The 21,315-nt window shown below is 38.7% G+C and overlaps 1 protein-coding gene across 1 annotated transcript in view; it reads left to right on the top strand.

Annotated features, from left to right (window-relative positions):
- STK3 (serine/threonine kinase 3) overlaps positions 1–13,838 on the top strand; it is a 123,092-nt gene extending 109,254 nt beyond the window's left edge. The window contains exon 11 of the mRNA XM_032696610.1: positions 11,081–13,838. Within this exon, the coding sequence (XP_032552501.1) occupies positions 11,081–11,239 (159 nt within the window). The 3' untranslated portion in view covers positions 11,240–13,838. The remainder of the gene's footprint in view (positions 1–11,080) is intronic.
- Positions 13,839–21,315: the final 7,477 nt, after the last annotated feature.

Consider the following 21,315-nt stretch of genomic DNA (forward strand, 5'->3'; position numbering starts at 1 on the left):
GGGGCTGGTGCATTATGGCAAAAGAAAAACTAAATCCACTTTAATGAACCAGCTGAAACTCGGCAGTATGTGTCTGATTAGTATGATTTATTGATAAGACTTCAATAGAAGGCAGCATTAGGAAGAGTTAATAAACTGTTGTTTAAGGTGTAAAGAGATTTTTAAAAATCTGTTCAGTTCTTGAGCACAATAAAATAGAGTTTCCTGAACAATTTTAATCAGTTTCCCTAACACTAAAGCTGCCATAAGCAAATGAAATCTCCAGTCCCAGTGGCTGGTGAGCTGCTGAATGCCATGCAGGAGTAGAACAGTACCCTGGTGTTGTCTGGGGACACTGTGGGCTGTGCTGCTGCTATTGGGAGCCCAATCTTTTAGCAAGCTGAATTCTTCCAGTGCTTAGGAAAACGGTGAACAGATCAAACTAAACAGGTAGTCAAGCAGTTCTGTGGGGGGTAAAAAGATTTCAGGAAAATTATCGAGGAAGTAAAAAGAATTTTTGAGGAACTACAGGCTGAGACATTCTCTAAAAGCCAACAGTGCTTCTCTTAAATTTTTAAAGTTGTGCAGAAAAGAAAATTTGGTGCTGATCGATTCAGTCTGGGGGATTGATTTCTTCCCTCCCAGTTCACTTCAAGTCTCTGTGCAGCATCCACAGGTGTGTTGGTGCTTAAGCAAGCTCAGCTGGACTTGGCTGTCATCAACCCCCAAGCATGGTAACCTGCAGGCCTTTCCTGAGGCAGGGATCTCTTCTTCTTCCTGCCACGACTGAGAGCTTAGTTAAATCTCTCGGCAACTTTATTCAGTTGCTGCAAGTTCAGATTCTACAATTTTTTTGCAGGGCTCTTTCAACTGATGTCTCAGTTTTCCTGGCAGTTTTTTGCTGCCTTTGCTGTATTTTCTTCCTTCTCTCAGTGATTAATAAACCTGGCATTTATTGCCTATAAATTGCCCTGAGTTTCTGGACTATAGGATTTTTTCTGTCTGTCTTGTATGAAAAGTGGTTGAAACCCATCCTCTCTTGTACGTGACTACCAGAATGCTTTCTGTGTGAAACAAGCCCCAGCAAACAGTATGTGTATCGGTTTTCCATTTATTACAGATGATCTGTTATTTTCTTAGGTCCTTTCTGAATTGGCTGTTTTAAACTGAAGTGAATTTTATTCCTTATAAAGAATATAACTTGCTCAGCAAATAAAATACAAATTTGCATGTGCATTTTGGGTTTGGGAGGTGCAACTCTATTTCAACAGCCTTTCCCTGCTAGGAACATGTAGTTTTGTTGTTTTAGTTTTGAGTGTCAACATTTTGTGCTTCTAAGAAAATTGAGATTCACTTGCATTGTCCCTCACTAGGACACTAAGGTTTGAGGTTTAAAATTCTTTTAGCCTCTTGCATTGCTCTTCAGGTTAAATGCTTTTCTGGATCTAGTTTTAACTTCAAGGTTGTTGCTGTGCATGCATCTTCCTGTGTCATAGCTCATTATTAAATGAGTTTCCATTTTTCTTCCTACTTTAAAAATAATCTTAAATGGAACTATTGAGAAAAAATAACTTTAAATAATATCACTATGCATTTAAAGAATTTGTAGATTTTAATACAGCTTTTTTTTTAACCTCAGGGTTTCTATTTCATGTTACTTATGTCTTTAACTTTACTTTTCATAATAGATTTGCACTTACAAAATATTTTAGCAAAACTAGGAGCATCTTTCATTTTATTTTATCATCAGGATGTTTGGGTGTCCTAACAATCTTTTTTATATTTTAAAATGTTTCTCAGCCCTAATAGCTTATATCGTTGTTCTTAATACAGCTTGCATTTACATGTAGATTAATAGAATTTTACAAAAGTGTAATACTGTTATTTTCTGAGTATTTTAAGTAATTTAAAAATTATCTTCTCATGGATAGGGAGGCAGTGCCTTAATTTGAGAAAACTTTTGGATATGAAGGTAATAAGATTTGGGTTTTTGTAGTTGAATGATAACTATGGTTGCTGAAATGTGATGTGGTGAATTCAGGGGCACTGTAAGGTACCTGCTGATAGCTGAGTACAGTATGAAAGACAATTTAAAAGGACTTACCCTAGAGAGCTGCAGACTAATAAAGATAAAATGCTGACTTTTTGATTCTACTTACTTAGTACACTAGGAGCTCTAGCTAAAGAATTACTTTTCCTTTAAAAGCTTTATAGCTTTGGTAATATTTGAAAAGATGTTTTGGGGATTACTTTGTTTGTTTTTTCTTCCCATACTTTTTTTTCCCCAAAAGCAGAAAGGGCTGGGGGGAAAATCCTGTATATTTTTAGATCAGGTGTGGTAGCTATTTTGCCATCAGCACTGTGTGGGTATATTTGCAATGAAATTTAAACATCTTGATGAGTATCCAGATGGAGTGTTTTTCCTAAGTTTTAGCTTATTTACTCTACTGGGAGCCCCAGTAAATATTTATAGTATTCTTCAGGACAAGCTGTACCATTAAGCTTGACATTCCTGGTATAGAAGATCACAGTATATAAAAAACCACCAAGATCTTCTCTAAGGAATTTCAAACTGTCAGTTTTTGCCTGTGATGCTCTAAAAGTGATTTTTAAAAATGTTTGTGATGGATGATGCAATTCTAAAGAGAAAGTGATAGCAAATTAAAGTGTCATGCTGCAGTAGACTCAGGCGTGTAGTGTAATAATAAACACTGTGTAAATGATATAGGAAAGAGAATGGTAGGATTTTTTCCTTCTGTACACTTAAATTAAATTTATTTTTTACATTTACAGTCAGATACTAAAGAATTGATCTCAAAGGTGCTTATCAATGGATGTTTATAGGCTGCCAGGTTTTTGAGAGACATTGCTTCAATTTATTTCCCTATGTTCAGACTCTTCTGTGTTGCTTTATTTATTTTAGTGAAAATTATTTACCTGACAGCTACACTAGTTGCTGTAGTAGGTAGAAACAATGTGAAATATGTTTGAACTGCTTAGAATCTGATGAAGCATTAATGCTCACTACCTTACTGGTTTTGTCAGGAACTGGATAAAATTGCAACAGGCAAAAGTGGACATTATTGCTAATTTTACATTGCTTTTCATGATAAGCTATGCTTTTCCTTAGACTTCAGTTCCCATAGTCAGGAAACCTCATTAAAATTTTTGACTACTAAATTTTTTTTCCCGTGAGCTTTTTTTAGCCTTTTTTAATTGCAGAAATACTTAGATTCTAGCTGCCTCCTGATGACTTAGAAATGAAAAGGGAAATAAAAAGACACCTCCATTGACATAAAACCATCTTATTTTAAGAATCTATTTTTAAGGGTAATTTAATGAAGGTAAAGGACTCAACTCATGATTTTTGAATTTTAGTTTTAGCAGTATTTAATGTGTTCAAAGGACAGTCCTGGGCAGTATTCAGAAAAGATTTTCAAATTATAGTATGCACTAATGCTATAGAAAACTTGTGGTTTTCCTCTTGGTTTCTATTGAAATGTCACTTTTTGTGAAGCTAAGCAAAGTCCTCTAGAGCTGAAAAATGTTGAGGGTAGTGACTAAGATTTAGCTTTGTGTTGCTAAAATTATGTTCAGTTTTAATGTTAGAGCAGAGAGAATTCTAGTAGTGAAAAAAGGAATTAATCATGAAGAATTTATATACAAATTTATCCCTAGAAAAACATTTAAAATTGCATGAACTTGTCCGTCTTTAATTTTCTCTTAGTGCTATGTGCTTATTTTACCCCCCAAGAAAGTTTAAGATAACTGCAGTCCTGTGACTGGACTTTGGCTTTTGAAAGTTAAGCTGTCAGTCCTTCTCTTCCATAAATTGCAAAAACAATTACAGTAAATGAGGTCATTTTTATATTTGTATGACTTTGTGAGTTGCAACAAGGATACTTGCTCTTCAGACAACCTGAAATAAATGCTCTCGCTCCATTCCCCATCCGGGTTTGTTTTCTTGACTGTAGTGACAGCAGGAGTGGGGATGGCAGCAAGTCAGAGCTCTGATGTGTGGCCAGTGGGTGTCCAAGACAGGTCATTGTCACCTGACACTGCTTAGACAGGTCAGCAGGATTTGCTGTGTAAGCAAACGTGAAATGGTTTCCTCCTGTTGCTGCACAGGAGCAGCTGAACAGACAACAGTAACTCAGAATATTTCCTTGTACACAAGCACGTGACAACTTCATTAGTGACATTCACAGATTCTGGGTGTGAACTCATATTAGAGATGAACTGGTCAGAAAGGCCCACCTTGTACCTTTTAGACTCTGACTCAAGCCTAACTTTTTATACCAGAAAAAAAAAGAGTTTGAAGCCATCAGTAGAACTCATTCCACTAGAGAAAAGAAAACTCTACTCAGCAGAGGGAAGTGAACAGTTGGAGAGAAAAGTTTCTCTTACCTGAGACCTCTAACACACAGCACAGTTCAAGATATGCACTAGTTAAATCTTAGAAAGTGCTATGGGCAACCCCCTTTTGCAATTGCCATTGTTGCAATTATTGTTGTTAGCCATTCTGTTGATAGGTCATATTGTAGGAATTACTAGCAGATGGGAAAATAGATGACTCAGAATATAGTATTAACAATCCATATTTTTTTAATCAAGCCTAATAAGGCTTGTTGCATCTGTAAGATTCATTTAAGCAGTTGCTAGGAAGAATTTGTTTTTTCAAGTAAATACAACAAACTTGATACAGATTATTTTTTGATTGAATATCTATTTTCTTAACAATTTAAACCTTGAAAATACATTTGTTTGTTTCCATTGTACCACCTTAATAGCAGTGTTCCATAATTTAGTTTGATAGACTGGAGTCTTGCGATGGTAACTCATGCATTATGGAATTACTAATGAAATCTAATTTTATCATATTGAAAACATCATTGGCCTAGAGGTTTTATTTACCTCTGTTGCTGTCAAGGGTGGATTAGGATTATAGTGTGCTACATCCACCAAAACTTTGGCTTTCACCCCTTGAAAAGTTTGGATGGCTACAGGTATGTGCTGGCCAAGTGTGGCTAATGAGTTCCAGACGCCTTCATCTAAATCCATGGACCCCAAGCACCACTGAGTATCTCAGATACGTGTCCTTCCTCCTGACTCCTGTGCTGGACACATGTGGAAGCCAGGAGTTGGGGTTTACATTGCACTCTTTAACTTCATGACTTCTGAGAGTCCAGTTTTGGTTCTACATTATCTCCTTCCTTCTCAGCTTATTGCTACAGAATTCAGGTCTGTAGACAGGAACTCATATCTATTTTCCAAGTGCCTGTTTTGGCCAGATTTTCATCAGTATGATTTGACTAGGGTTGTAAACAAAATATCTAAGGTGTGGTATTGGTCCTCCTGTAGGCAGAAGTAGTGTTGATTGCAAGTAACTATTCTTTGGTTTGCTGAAAATACTAATCTAAATGAACCTGGTCACATGGGATGCGAGAAGTTAGACAAAAAGACAAAAAAAGTAAAACCTGTTGCACTTCCCTTGCAGAAGTTTTGTTCTGGGAGGTGACTGCATCAGTACTGCTTGAAGACAGTAGTAATTGTAAAAATAATTGTAAATGTACAATAATTGTAAAAAAAGCAATAAACCTGAAACCAGTATTGACCAGAGTAAGAATGTTTTCTGCATAGGTGTATTGTGTTTGTGTGGCCTGGTTTTGATAGCAGGGGAGCTACAGGCATGGCTTCTGTGAGAAGCTGCCAGAAGCTTTCCCCATGTCTGGCAGAGCCAATGCCAGCTGGCTCCAGGGTGGACCTGCCACTGGCCAGGCCAAGCCAAGCCAATCAGGAATGATAGTAATGCCTCTGTGGTAACATATTTATGAAAGAAAAAAAAATATTGCACAGCTGTAATTGCAGCCAGAGAAGAGCAGAGAATATGTGAGAGTGAGAATATGTGAGAGGAACAACTATGCAGACATCAAGGTCAGTGGAGAAGGAGGGAGGGAGAAGAGATGCTGGAGCTGAGGTTCCCCTGCAGCCCATGTAGGTCAATGGGCGTGCAGAGATCCACCTGCAGCGTGTGGAGGAGACCTATGCCAGAGTGGGTAGATGTCTGAGAGAGGGCTGTGAACCTATGGGAAACCAGTGCTGGAGCAGGTTTCCTGGTAGGACTTGTGGCCCTGTGGGGAACCCATGCTGGAGCAGCCTGTGCCTGAAGGACTACACCCCGTGGAAGAGTGACCCACATTGCAGCAGTTCATGAAGAACTGTCGCCCATGGGAAGGACCCCACACTGGAGCAGGAGAAGGACTATTCTCCCTGAGCAGCAGCAGGAACAGCATGAACTGACCATAACCCCCATTCCCTGTCTTCCTGTGCCCCTGGCAGGGAGGAGATAGAGCCCAGGAAGGAGGGAGGGGTGAGGGGAACGTGTTTGAAGATTTATTTTACTTCTCATTATCCTACTCTGATTTTGTTAGTAATAAATTTAATTAATATCCCCAATTCAAGTCTGTTTTGCCCGTGTCAGCATTTGGTGAGTGATCTCTCACAGACCTTATCTCAACTCATGAGCCTTTTTAATATTTTCTCTCTTCTGTCCAGTTGCAGAGGGAAGTGATAGAGTGGCTTTGGTGGGTGTCTGGCAGCCAGTCAGTCAACCTTCTACAGTAGGAAATATTCTGATGCAATGCTGATCTGCACTGTATTCAACCAACCTTGCATGATCATGCAGGATTATCTTAAACCCCCAGACTGATTAGCAGTGGTTCCTGCCACCTTCACACAAGGGCAGTGCACTGTCTCTGGAACACTTGTAGCTCTAAACACAACCGGAACACTTCATGCCTGGAGCTTTTGGATTTTTACTGTATCCTAACTTAATGATGACAATCACAGTAAGAAAAGCTTGCTAATGATTCTTAATCTGTTCTGCTACTTTTCAACTTCTATATGTAGCCTTTCCAGGAAAAGCCTCTAACTCTATTACAAATAAATTGAAAAGTAAGCAAGGAGGAGTTAAATGATTGGTGTCCCATTTGCTAAAAGTTTGAGATAATGTGCATCAGATTTCCAGACTTTCTAGTCTCTTAAGTGTGTGGTAAATTGCCTTTTCCAAAGATTACAAGTGAAAATTACAGTTCAGTTAGAAGGTTAGTTATGCTTTTATTCTGTGCTGTTTGTCCCAGCTCAGGTTTGTGCTGCCGAAAGATATTTCTGCCACTGTAAGCTCGGGTTGATGAAACTCCTTTCTGCATAGGTGCCTTTTTTCCACTAGGATTTCCCTCTGGATCGGGGAGGGGAGAAGGCAGAGAGACAGAAGCTGCTGGCACTCAAACTTGCAGCACCGGGAGCTTGTCCTGCAAGGATGACTGTTGGCTGGTCTCTTTGTAGGCAAAGTTGATTTCCTTTGCTCTAGCAAAGCACAGCAGAGAATTTCAATTTGTACTTCTTTGAGTGCAACCATGTCCTGATAATCCATCAGCTTCTAGAAGAAATTACTCAAAGTCATCTGGCTCTGGAGGTGGTTTTGCTTCTTTGAAGTTTGGACTGTTCCTTTTCCAAACCCTTGTGATTATCTACTGAAATAAAGGGCCCAAGTGAAGGCAAACATTTTTACCAGAAATCCCCATTCACCAAAGACCTCTGTCTTGGAAGTGGTCTGTGTTGACACTAATTGCTGTCTCTTGTGTGGTTGTAGGTGTTTGGTCTCAGAAATGACACAATTGATTCTGTTATTTAGAAAAGTGGCAGAAATTGAACTATGTATCATTGTCAAACAGTTACTGAATTGTTACAGTTCACAGCTTTGAAAAAGCTATTGAAATATAATTTAAAACCTTTTTGAATTCCTACATCTTGCACCAGTGAATGCTCTTCTTTCCCTTCCCATTAATGCCAGTAGCCCCAGTAGTTACAACAAACTACGTGGTGAATTATTTATGGCAGTTTAAATTCCAAACTGTTTGCAACTGAAAGTAAATGAATGCTGAGCTCTATCACAATAAAAATTTGAATCAAAATATTTATTGTGCAGGGGAATAAATTACATTAGAGTAATTAAATATCTTGAGTTATATCTACACATCTTGTTTGGTATTTTTGCTGTTGCATTCAGTGTTTGGACTTTTGCAGGGTTTATGAAGTAATATCTGTGGTACAGACATAAGTCAAGAAAAAATATTTTTAAATTTGCCAAGGAGATGTATATGTGCACAAACACACACACATATCCTAGATTCAGTTGTGGCTGATTAAGTGGTTTTCTCATCTGATGTCAGATGAAACCTTCCTAACTCCTGTTTTCAGTTTCTTAATGCCCCTATTTTCTGCCACTTCCTTTCTTCAAATGTCCTGAGCATCAGCCGTTGATGCAGATGAATACTGTGGCTCCCTGGGTCCCCTGGGTGACATGTCTGAGATGATTCTGAAAGATTCTTAGTCTCTGGCTTAAAAAATTCATTCTCTTTATATTTTAATATCCATCCCAGCTGTCTGTGATCTTTAAAGAATAGTTAATTCTGTTTGCTGGCTCTGTTTCTTGATTGAAATTTAAATAAAAACTCACCCACGACATTCTTCTCTGATAATTTATGAAAAAAAGTTTTCCAGTGCAAAATAATTATGTGATTACATCAGTTGGAGTCTATTCTATGCAGTTTGAGCTTGATGTCTACACTGGTGACTGAGAGGGAATAAATGACTGTCCAGGCTGGTCCAGAGTGGGTCAGAGACTTCATCAGTGGCAGTTCTCACAAAACGAGATTATTCAGTGCCTGCCTTAGTCCACTTGCTGGTCTGTGGAGCCCCAAATATGTTACTCGTGTCCCATGTGCTAAAAAAGTGGGTTTATTGCTCCTCTCATCTGTGTTGTGTTGGGATCTGTTAAACAGCGGAATCGGCACTGTCATTTCTTCTCATTTTACTTCAAATCTCTGACACTTCACTCCTCTAAAAGAGTATCTTCACTGAAAAGTGTGTCATGTGCCAGTTACATTTACCAATGGGCTAAAAATTAAATAGAATACTGCAATTTTTTTATCTTTTCTTTCTCTGAAAATAAAAAGGTCTTTTTCTGCAAAAGTCTAAGTGACTGAGGAATTCCTTTTCCCATCCTTTTTTCGGAATATCAGATGGGAGAAGTACAGTAAACTGGATGATATTTGATTCCTTAGGAGGCTACTCTTTCCTTCATAAGAAACAAAAGGTATCATTTGTCCTTGGGAGAGACCAAAAGAGGGCAAATGAAATGTCCAAAGGAGTGCAACAAAGATGATGAAGGGCCTTGAGGGGTAACCGTATGAGGAGCAGCTGAGGGCACTTGATCTGTTCAGTCTGGAGAAGAGGAGACTGAGAGGAGACTTCACTGCAGTTACAACTTCCTTGGGAGGGGAAGAGGAGGGGCAGGCACTCATCTCTTCTCTCTGATGACCAGTAACAGAACCCAAGGGAATGGCCCGAAGCTGTGTCAGGGGAGGTTTAGGTTGGATATTAGAAAAAGGTTCTTCACCCAGAGGGTGTTTAGGCACTGGAACAGGCTCCCCAGCGAAGTGGTCACAGCACAAAGGGGCTGACAGAGTTCAAGATGTGTTTGGACAATGCTCTCAGGGACATGGTGTGACTCTTGGGCATGTCCTGTGCAGGGCTGAGGGTTGGACTCAGTGATCCTTGTTAGTCTCTTCCAACTCAGCAGACTCTGTGAGACCAACATTGCTGATGAGCTATTGAACACATCTGAGCTCTCTGAAGCTCATACAGGACTCAGGATCTTTGGTCCCCTAAGATATTTTGACATTTGGGGTTTAATTTTCATCTTCATTAGGAATCTTATGGTTAAAATGATGTTGCATGAAAATGTACATCTTTTCCATGTGCTCTGATATGCCCCCTCTCTTTATTATCACTTTCAGTTATTTGTTTACTATGTACAATGTGGTGTGTTAGTAAGAGTCATAATGCTGAGGTTTGGACTGTATGTAGCAATATGTGTTGCTAATTTATATGCCTCAATCGCTGATAAAAATAAAGATCAAAAGTAGTATTTCATTCCTCAGGGAAAACAGATCAGACTGTGTTGATGGAAGCCTGCCCTAGATTCATGAACGAAGTATTGACTCATTAGTAGTCAATTCAGAAAATTAATTTTTTTTACCCATGAGTTGGGTAGTGTGCTTGTTTGCAATGTAAGAATATTTGCAAACAAAACAAAGATTACTCCTTTCCTAGGAGGAAATTATTTGTGGTATTTGAAATTTGCTGATATTTTTCATACCCGGTGAAGAATAATTGGCACATAGAGGCAATTCTGACAAGAGAGAAACTCAGAAAGGTACTAAGCTACATCAGGAAAAAAATACATAGACCAGACAAAGGAACACATTTCAAATGTAGATTCTTCCCTGAGGTAGCAGGTGGAGCAGGAGTGCCTGACGTGCCCCAGTACCTGACAAGACTCCAACCTTTATTGGCAGCAGCCAGCAAGACAGCCAAGTGATTTACTTGTTTTATGACCAGTCGTTTTTATTGAATGAAATGTAATGAACTGTTAAACATTATGTAAAAATATTTTTAGAAAGAAAAGAACGGTCAAAGGTAACCCCCCCCATGAATTGAGGAAATTATTTCATGTATTATTTAAATGCTTTGCTAGCAATTTGCTTTGACAAGTTCTGGCAGCAGTCTGTTGAGTAAGGCAGGTACCTTGTCATTCTTATCAGAAAGTACCTCTGAATATCTGTCAGACTATTACTTACAGTAGCTGTCTATTTTTCAGGCTTCTGTAGGAGGCTGATGTTTAGTAAGAAGTATTTGATGAGGCAGTATAATTTATATACATGAATATAATTGTGTATGCTGTGGCAGCCTAATGAGTTAAACTTAAGCCCTATATTTATTTGCAAGGTTTGCAAAGTGATTTTTTTTTTAATTGAATGTACTATGTGTGTTTGTTTTCATATGCTGTTAGATTATTGACTGTGGAGAATACCGAGGCTTTTGTTTGTATCAACATATATATACACATATACATATAGTCAAAGTGTGTAAAAACACTGCAACTGTAAATTAAAGGATTATGGAAGGTAATGGTTTTCATTTTTATTGTAAAGACTTTCTAATGTTTTTCTGTGGTTGTTCTTTTGTTGTTTTACAGTTAAAGAATCTGAGTTTGGAAGAATTACAGATGAGATTAAAAGCTTTGGACCCTATGATGGAACGAGAAATTGAGGAGCTTCGTCAGAGGTACACTGCAAAGAGGCAACCCATCCTAGATGCAATGGATGCAAAGAAACGGAGGCAGCAAAATTTCTGAGTTTGTTTTACTCTCAGACATAATACTATGAGTCACTGTGGACACTGGTAACTTTGTAACAGTCTGAAGGAATTGGATTATGAGAGTTTTCAAAAACCCGGTCTGTTGAAATTTCCTTCACAAGCAATGACAATTGGAGCAGTGAAAGAATATACATATGGTGTTCTGCAAAGGCAGAGAAACACATCACCACTTGTTTGCATTTTCAAATGTTTAATGTAATACAAGTTTAATCTGTTACTTCCCAATCTTTTTCAGGTATATAGTGGTAATTTGGTGTTGTACATTGGGAATTGTGTTTTGGAGCACCTGGAATGATTTCTTGATTGTGCAACACTACCGAGCCTTATATTGCAATGTATTTTTCTTCCCCTTCGTAGCATATTTATTATGTAATCTTTGGTTATCCTATTTATTTTATGCCTGTTTCCTTTTATGTTGGGAAGTATTAGGATAATATTGTGGAGAGCAGAGTCAGATTAGATAAAATTGGTATTATAGTATAATGAAAAGTTGCTCACCACTCTATTATCTTTTAACAATTTCCAATTTCAGCAAGCATCCCAGTTCAGGACAGCACTTGAACATGTATCCAGCCGATTTGTATCAGTAGGATTTAAGCAGAAAGTAAGTAACAGGCACATGTTTTCCTGCTCTCCTGAATCGGGCACTGTGGTGTAGTTGAGCAGTACAGTCGTTACACTACAGAGGATTTTGAGAGAGTATTTCTGTCATTTCTACGCACACTGAGTCAGCTGTCATTAAACAAGAAAACAAGTGCCTAATCAGTTTTGAATTTTGTTATTCAGAAGAAGCAATACTTGCAGTCACTCCTTCAGTGTAAACTTCCAATTGCTATTGCAATTCTGACCAGTATAAACCTCTATTTTGCACGATAGTTTTATAATGAAGTAACAGCTACAGTTTTTGGATGTTTTTTTGGTTCATTTGGGTTTCTTTGTCACTGTTTTGAGGGGAGAGGGGAGTTATTAGTGGTTTGGGGTTGTTTTGTTTTCACATTATAGATACAAAGGGATAGTAATTTAAAAGCCAAAGAAAATAAAATTAATACTTATATTTAATAAGTGCAGAAAAGAAGCAACATTTTACGGTCCTCTGAGAGTTTTGTCCTGCAATCACTAAACATTCAATATTCCTGTAGTCTTCTCTTGGTAGATTTTCGGGAATCAGAAATGCAGGACCAAGCTCTTAACTTTTTACAAGTTATTTTATCTGGTTTATATTGTAGAATACCTAGTAGGTAGAATTTACAACATTGCAAGAAATATTTCATACTTAGCAGAAAACATGATCCACTTTCTGAACAATCTACTGTGTTCTCTATTGAAATATTTACTATTGTTGCCTTTTATGTAAATAACTTCACTGTGATAGTCATACTTCTTTATACAATACAGCTGAAAAGATCTTTACATTCAGCCTTTAGCTGTTAAACTTTTAATGGTGACTACTGTATGGGCATCTTCTGTTAAATGTTTTCTGGAAGTTAGTAATCATCTCATACCTCTTAACATTTACTGTCATCATACATGGACCATTTAGATGGAACAGTGCAGATTTTGAAAATGGTGCATTATATCACAAAGCTTATGCAAAAGGAAACCAAAAGTTTTCACAAGATCAGCATTCGACAGCCATGCTGGGACCAGGACTTGGGTTTGAGCCGTTGTTGTCATTGTCGTTCTCTATGTGTTTGCATGTACACCGTGCTCTGACATGTAAACCCTAGAGTCAAATAAATCTTGATTGTGGTTGTTAGAACATCTGTACCCTCAGCTCTCTTCATATTTCCTACAGCGATGACCATTCCTTGTGAAAATGCAAGAACACAGAAGATCCATAAAAATTACTTTAGGCAAGATAAAATGAACCTGGTAGTGTTATGCCTCACATTTATACAATGAAATGATGTAAAGTAAAATATGGTATAATCATGTCACTGTGTCATTAGATTATAATCATAACACAGGAAAAAGTAACAGTACAAACTTCCCCCATCAACATGGTTCTTATTTATTTAAAATGAATTTCTACTTCTTGAGCTTTCTGTTCTCAAAAACTCAAAGATGTGCATGCATACATAGATTTGTGTAGGTATACACACATATATATGCATATCTATATACGTAATAAAAAATATAAAACACATTTAAACCATCAGGAGAGGAACCTAGCTTGCCTTTTCTTGGTGTGCCTTTTAAGCAAAGTGTCGTTGTCCAGACACTCTTACCTGCATCCTTATCAGGTAAATTTTCCCTTTCTTTATCTTAAACTTTTCACACCAAAAATAAGACTTTGATTTTGAATAATGTGGCTTTACAGTGTAATAGAGAGTGTAACAAAAATTATCACAAATTTCATATTTTGTGTATTCTGAAAACTGTAGTAATGTGGCACCCTAAAAATTAATTGCTTATCCTGAGGGACTCCAGTAAAAGGCCTTTTAGACTAGAGCTGTTGCAGTCTGGCATCTGAAAGCCATCAGAAGGACATCCTTTCTTCAGTCCTGATATGTCTGCATAGAAACAACTCAATTTTTGTGCATATGCATGCACACAAGAATGGATTATACATGCAGGAAGAAAATCTAAACAGTATTGAATAAAACAAATGTAAACAAGTTACTTAAAATGGGTGAAAAATAGCATCTGATATACTGTAAACTGTGTAGATACAGGATGTTTGTGACCAAAGAATACTTTCACCAATTAATATGAAATCAGTAATGTTTCCATTCTGGTATGGTGCACACTGTGGTCAGTGAGAGCTGCCTTTGGCTTTAGCAGCCAGAGTATGGAGCTCCAAATTAATGTGCAAGCATAGCATAGGGAAATAAGTTTTATACTCAGAGATGGACGCAACTTATTTTTTCTTTCTTCTGTTTATATAAATGAATCAAATCATCCATGTTGATGACTGCACATCTCTACTGGAGGATGAGCATCTCTGTAAAGGAAAGTCAATAGTATAATAAATATTTTAAAAGCAAGCGTTGCAGAAAACCTGACAGAACTACTGACAAGTTAACCTTCAGTAAGATTTTAACCAAGCAATTTCTTGTTTGCTTCTGACCTTTGTATGTTTAGGTTTAGTAAGTTAAAAAAAATGAAAAATCATTGCTTATTACTAAACATTTGTAATAAAAGCTAATTTTTCATGTATAATTGTTGACTTGTTGTTCATTCTAACTGAAGTAAAATTATCTTAATAGTAACCATTAATATTCATTTCCATAGTCATCCCTCATGCTTTTGTTTCCTTTCTATAACACTGCAAGCCCAGCTGTGAACGCAGAAACCCACGTTTCTCCAAGTCAACTCTGGAAAGGATTTTTCCAGACCACAACATTGTTGCAAGATCTAGAAGTCTGAGGATCTCCATGAAAGCATAGCAGGCCTAAGGAAAGAAATCCTCAGTATTAGCAGACATAAGTGGCTTGTGTTGCTCCTTTGTTTTTCTCATTGCACTAAAAAATCAATAAGTAATGGATAGACTCGAGTAGGAAAAGTAAATATATTTAATGAATTCGATTCCATCGCCCATTTATTTTCTGATTTTTTTTTAAATTATTCTCTTAAGAATTTGCCCACAGACATTTTCATGAAAAATGAACTTGTGAGCAAAACTCCTTAGTGATCCACAGTATGTTTGAAGTGACAAAATTCTACTGCTAATCTGAACTAATTTGACAATTAATTGGCTAGAATAATTACTTACTGTTTATTTATGCGAAATAATATGTTGTGTGCATTTGCACAGTGTATTCCAGTGAGAGTGCACAGTGGCTCAGGCTGCTTCTCCATCCGGTGTGTTTGTTGAACTTCCAAATATAAATATGGCTCATGATGAGTGAACCCCTGCACAAATATGTGAGATAGCCTGACTCCCCCTTAATAGGCACTGGTGCTTCCAAGCAGAATGTGAACTGTACAACTTCTGTAAAGTACTTTGTGTGCGTGCTGCTCTGTCAGTGTGATATGATGACGGTTACATTTTCTTAAGTGTATACATGGTTATAAAGCTAATTAAAAAGACCTCACAATGTGAGGAAGTCTTTATTTCTTTGCATTCTTAAATACTAAAGTCTCCAGCTTACCGTGGCCTTTCTTTTTCTGTTTCCAAAGATCATGATGGGTGTTACATAGTCATGTCACAGAATCAATTAAGTTGGAAAAGACCTCTGAGATTATTGAGTCCAGCCTATGACCAAACCACCATCATGTCAACTAGACCATGGCACTAAGTGCTGCCTCCCGTCTTTTCTTAAACACCTCCAGGGCTGGTGACTCCACCAGTTTATGGAAGTTTTCCAACTTGTTCAGGTTGGAAAAGACCTCTAAGATCAGTGAGTCCAACTGTTAACCCAGCACTGCAAAGTCCACGCTAAAGCCTAAGTCCCTAAGTGCCACATTGACACGTCTCTTAAATACCTCCAGGGATGGTGACACCACCGCTTCCTTGGGCAGCCTGTTCCAACGCTTGACAATCTTTTCGGTGAAGAAAATTTTCCTAATATGCAATTAAAACCTACCCTGGTGCAACTTGAGGGTGTGTCATGCAGTTGGCTGGGAAATTTGCTTTGGGATATTTGTATACCAGCCTGTGATGCAGCTGAGTTATGCCCACTATTGCCACTGAAAACCTAGGAGAGGACGTGTTCTCACCATTGTGTTGTGCCAGGTGAAGGAATAGCTTAAGCTTTTTGGGGAAAAGCAAATTCCATTGATGTTCGGTGCAAAGTCATTAAGTTGCACTTGTAGATTTGCCCTGTTAAATTTCTTTTAAAATACCTTTTCACAGAATGTATTTCTCCTCTCTGTTCAGTGTATTCATTATGGAAGGGGCCTGTCTTTTATATGGTGTGCTCTCATCCATTTTTGTTTGGTTTAATTTGTTAGGGTTTTTAAAGCATACTTGAAAATTCCCCGTATTTTCCTTCTCTTCCCTCTGCTCAGGAAGATGTATGTGGGCTTTACTTTTAAGAGCATCCCCTGAGCCAAGAGTCCTTGGGACATTGTGCCCAAGTGCAAATGTCACAACAGCTTTTATTCTCTTCTTCTATTCAGAGATCACTGAAGTTTCAGATATCCTGTTTTCCCTTCCTTTGAAAAGATGGGATGTTCAGATTCTAAGCAAATCTTTCTCTTTCAGAATATTTGTTAGTCCCAGACCAACAGATACTTGATACTTTTTTCCATTGTTAATTTCACAGATTCCTCCGGATAGATTCATGCTTAGTTTCACTAGGCCTTAGAGAATCTTCTGGACTGGAGAAGAGTGATATTTGAAGAAATAGGAAGAAAGAAACATTTTTTTAAATCTTTGGGGAGAAAAGAAAAAGCATATGGCATTTGCACCTGGCCAGGCTGCCTATGAGGCTAACTATGGATGTGAGGAAAAAAGTGTTGGCTGACAAAAGCAAATCAGGTGGTCATCTATGTAACTTACTGTTCTGTGTTGCTGTTTCACATCTAATTTTCTTCCATTCGTGTTTTTTGTCTTCTATGTTCATGCTTTATTTATTTCCTTGCCACTTTCAAAGATAGAAGTTTTAATTTTTTCAGACTTTATAAATGGAAACATCCCATAACAGTGCCAAATAAATAAACGTGGAAGAAAACCCAATCAAGGTCACCAAGGTGTTTTCCTTTGCTTCCCCACACATCCGAGGCTTTTGACAGCAGATGTTGTTTGCCTCTGCATGGAAAGGCTTTCCCTGCTCCAGTGCTGGGCAAGACATGGATGGAGATGGTTTTATCGACAGGGCTGAATGAACTGTGCACCTACTCAGGATGTTGTGTAAGCGTTGTGCCCTGCTGGGAACCGCTGTCGTCCTCCTGCTCCTGCAAAGCCTGAGGCACCACCATGAAGCCGTGAGTTCTGCTTTGCCGAGAGACTCAGTGGGAATCTGGAAGCTGTTAATCCGCATCAGGGTCAGCACTATACTCAAACCAATACCTGTAGAAGCCTCACAGGGGCAAGCTCTTATCTGGAGGACAAGGCCATGCTGTGGTACCAGGCAGCTTTTGATGCCACTGTGCTTTGTTGACAGGGCTGCAGTATGGCCATAGCACCCGATAAGGTGTGCCCACAGCAAGGAATCTGAGAATCGTGTTTAACGCTTGGGAAGGATAAAGTTCCCTGTGTCTGTTTTTTTATTGATGTGCAACAAATATTTAGTGTACCTTAGGGAACTGTCTCAGTGCAGTGGAAGAGTTTGTGTAATGGCATCAGCTAATGATCACTCCATGCCCCGTGCCAGGGTGTTTCTTAGCCCAATAGCACTATTCCTTGGCCTCCCAAATTCTTAGTGTAGGTGCTGGGTTTAGCTTTACTAGAAGTGATGGTGGGAACAGGAGGGTTGCGTGTGATGTAGGCAAACAGCCAGAGTTCTTGCTTGGTGTTGATACTTGATCAGTGAAACAGGCCTTTCTAAAGGCCACAGAAAATTCAGAGGGGATAAACTGGGCAGTAAGCAGGGAGCTGCCCAGAGCCAGGCAGTGGGAAGGCATTAGAAGGAATTAAACTAACCTGATTCTGGGCTCAAATGCTGTTTTTTCTGTCTGTCACAATGCGGGAAAACATTAATGATATTTACCATTTACCATGGCACTACAAACCTCAGCGATCTTCAAATTTTTTTCTTTAGATTTCACAGCTTCAGAAGTTAAATTTGTAAATATACATGGCCACGTGCTAATGTGTCTGGATATATTTTTTTTCTGTCAAATTAATTAAACCATATATTGTTTACTGAAGACCTGGTCTCATCTCTCCAGGGATATTTCTTCTGAGGACATATTTTATATTACAGTATCTCTCCCTAGCCAGCTCCTAGAGGAAGATGTAGCCCTCCTAGTCCTGTTTCTTCCCTTGGGGACAGTATTTGGAGATGATCAGTATAATTGTTCTTTCACTGCACCCAGGTGTGCCCAGAAACACACACGAGCAGCCCCCCATGCATCCTTTCATTCCCTTGGTGTCACTGGAAGGTTCAATGTATGAGAAGATGGCTGTGGCCCTCAGATGTTTCTAACACTTTTTCCCCTCTTCAGATCTTTCTGCTGCTTTGGACTCCTGGGCTCCCAAAGCCTTCCTGGTTGCTGTTAAGGAAAGCCTTGCAGCCAGTACATCAAAGAGGGACACCAAAAGCTTTTGAGTTGATTTATCTGACGCTAAGCTTTTTGTGTGATGCATCAATTGATATTTCATTTTTATTACAGTACAATGGGGTATACGGGCTTAACAGCAAGAAGTGTCCCTTTGATCTCTCATTGCACATGAAAACAGGTGTCATAGTCCAGAGATTATGAAGGTCAGAGATTATTTGAGGAAGGATTAAGTAGAGTTACCATTTTTCTTAGCAACCATATCCAAAAGCATGACATACTTTTTAAAGTGCAGGTGTTATTTCAGTCTCTAGATAAGTTGTATTTATTTGTCATATACCAATTCTCCCTGCTAAAACTATGGGAGAAGACTAGAATTTTTCAGTGTTTCATATTAAAAATGCAGAAACAAGTCAAATGCTGTACTGATAAATACAATTAATAAAATAACTTTTTCTGAGTCTCCTAATATCCAGAAGAAATTTTGGGTTGCTTTTCCTGTTAGTTGATCTTTACAGAAGATGGTCCTGAGCCTGTCCAGAAAATAATGGGGTGAATCGAATAACGTTCAACACTACCCTTCATATACATATACAATTGCTTAATCCGAATCCTATTTACCTCAGAAAGTGAACAGAATTCTCTGGTGCAGTAAGTACTGGTTCAGTATTTCAGTAAACACGGCTGAAATCTTGCTCTGACTCATTCCAAGAGTCTCTCCTCCCATTAGAAACTCTAAAACAACCAAAAGTAATTTGGTAACCCACTATGGGTATGTTGGTATCTCTCCTGCCAAGGAAGCACATCCACCACTGTTTGCTCAACTTTAATAGAAATACTTTAGCTTTTGGGGCTGTTTATATTCCGCAATATAATGTGGCTAAAATGGATGGCAATAGTATTGTAGTAGATTCAACAAACCTATTTCTCCAAGTTAGTGTAATTATAAATTTCATTGATAACCAGATGTTTAAACAGTCCCTAAATATGTAATTACTGGAATAAACAGGAATTGAGGATTTCTAGGATTACAGGACCAGTAATACAGTAGCCCCACATCCCAACAATTAATGCAAATTTATTCCATGAGTGGGTATGAGTTTGAAGCCTTTTAAATGTAGTTAACATTGATTTATTCAGCCCATCAACTGACATGAATTTTATACATCTCATAGCACTTATCTTCATTCACTGCCTCCACACAAAGCTTGACAGTTCAGTCCTATCTTGCAGTTAAAGTAGGAGGAAGTCTTATTCGCAAAGTGTTTGACCAATATGAACTTAAGTATTTGGTTCAGCTCTTTGCTTTAGAACAAGGAACAATTCAGGCATTTCAAGAAGAGATTACTGCTGTGTTTCTGAGGTGTCTTCCAGCTTCTGTCCTGATCAATGGAAATGAGGCTGCTCGGGGCTGACTGGGCCCTGTGCTGCAGAGCCAAACAGCTCCTGTGTTCCCTCATCACAGGAAGTGACAGAAACTGCTTGGCCTTGCTTACCCAAAATACCGTGAGGCTGCCAACCTCATGTTTAGAGCGCCATGTTACTGACCCAAGTGAAGGAAAGGTATGTCTAACACCCCTGTTTGTGCTTAGAAATTTGGAAATCTACACTTTGAGAACCTGGTCTCTGATCTTTGGTCCAGATCTTTAAATGAAGCCATGTAAGACATGGCTGTCCTGTGCACTTTTCAAGGAAAAAAATTGAAACACTATAAAGCTACAACTTTGTTTTCCATTCAGGTTTATTCTTCTTTCCTGAGCTGCATTGGATTAACACTTTATTTTAAAAGCCCAGAATCCAAGTAAACTGACCTTTCATTCACCATAGCTTTTTTCCTCACCTTCTCTGTCAGGATGGAGAAACAGATTTTCCTTTTTCAGTAGTGCTTTCTCAGGATGGAAGATTGTCAGGTATCTTGTTTCAGCAATCACTAACTGCCTCTCAAAGTCTTTTTCTTCTATATTCTCGGTATGTCTAGACTGACCTATCTCTGCATCTAAAGGGATTCTTAAGAAAATCAAATGCACTCAGAAACACCTGCCACCTCCTGTTCCTGGCATGACTGCCATGCCCTGGCATGTTAAATGGTTTTGGAGCTTTGAGGCTCCTGCTGAGTGTGAGGAAACACACTGGTGTTTTTGTGTGCTGGTGAACGGGCCAGTGTAACTTCTCACGTAAAGCAGAGTCCTTTGTGCTCTCCAGCACTGCCTTGGTAGCGCTGGTGAGAGCTCCAGTACAGTTCCAGTTTACTGTGTTTGGTGAACATGAGAGCCAGGAGTGGGGCTGCCCTCAGCAATGTATAAGGAAGCCTCGGTGCATTTTTGCCACCAAAACATAAGCAAAATTTCCCTATATATGCAAAACATTTTCAGTGATGCAGCTGAGATGCCCCAGGCAAAAATGAACTGTCAAACCTGACAGTTCCCTTGTCAGGCTGAATATGAAAGGATCAGAGAAGGAGCTGCATCCTGACTTTGGCCAGTTGAGATGTCCCTGCTGTGGGACCTGCCTTGCCTATCTGCTGGCCATGCAAGAGAAGGTGAGATGTGTAAGGGGGAATAGGATGGGGATAACCCACTCTTCTGGAAGGTGCTTGCAGGTGGCATCAGCCTCTTCCCTGGTTTCAGCTGTCTTCTTTAGAGCATGCTCCCACAGGGAATGCTGAGAACCAATTCACCAAACGAAAATACATCCAAGGCTTCTTCCTTCGGGTTTTTAGAGTAGGGATCAAAAGGTTAAAAAAGGATCATACCAACAGTGACAGTAGGAAGCTGTGCGTCGGTATGGAAAGAAAAAAAGAAACATAGAAAATGGATTTTTCCCGAAAGTAAACCACATTTTTGACATGTTATTTTTTGCCATACTTGGAAAATCTAACATACAAAGATGCTAGCCCATGGGCTGGCATGCCTAGGCACTGGTACAATCAAAACAGATTATAATTTA

Source organism: Chiroxiphia lanceolata, chromosome 1 (assembly GCF_009829145.1).
Source record: "Chiroxiphia lanceolata isolate bChiLan1 chromosome 1, bChiLan1.pri, whole genome shotgun sequence".
Taxonomy (NCBI): domain Eukaryota; kingdom Metazoa; phylum Chordata; class Aves; order Passeriformes; family Pipridae; genus Chiroxiphia; species Chiroxiphia lanceolata.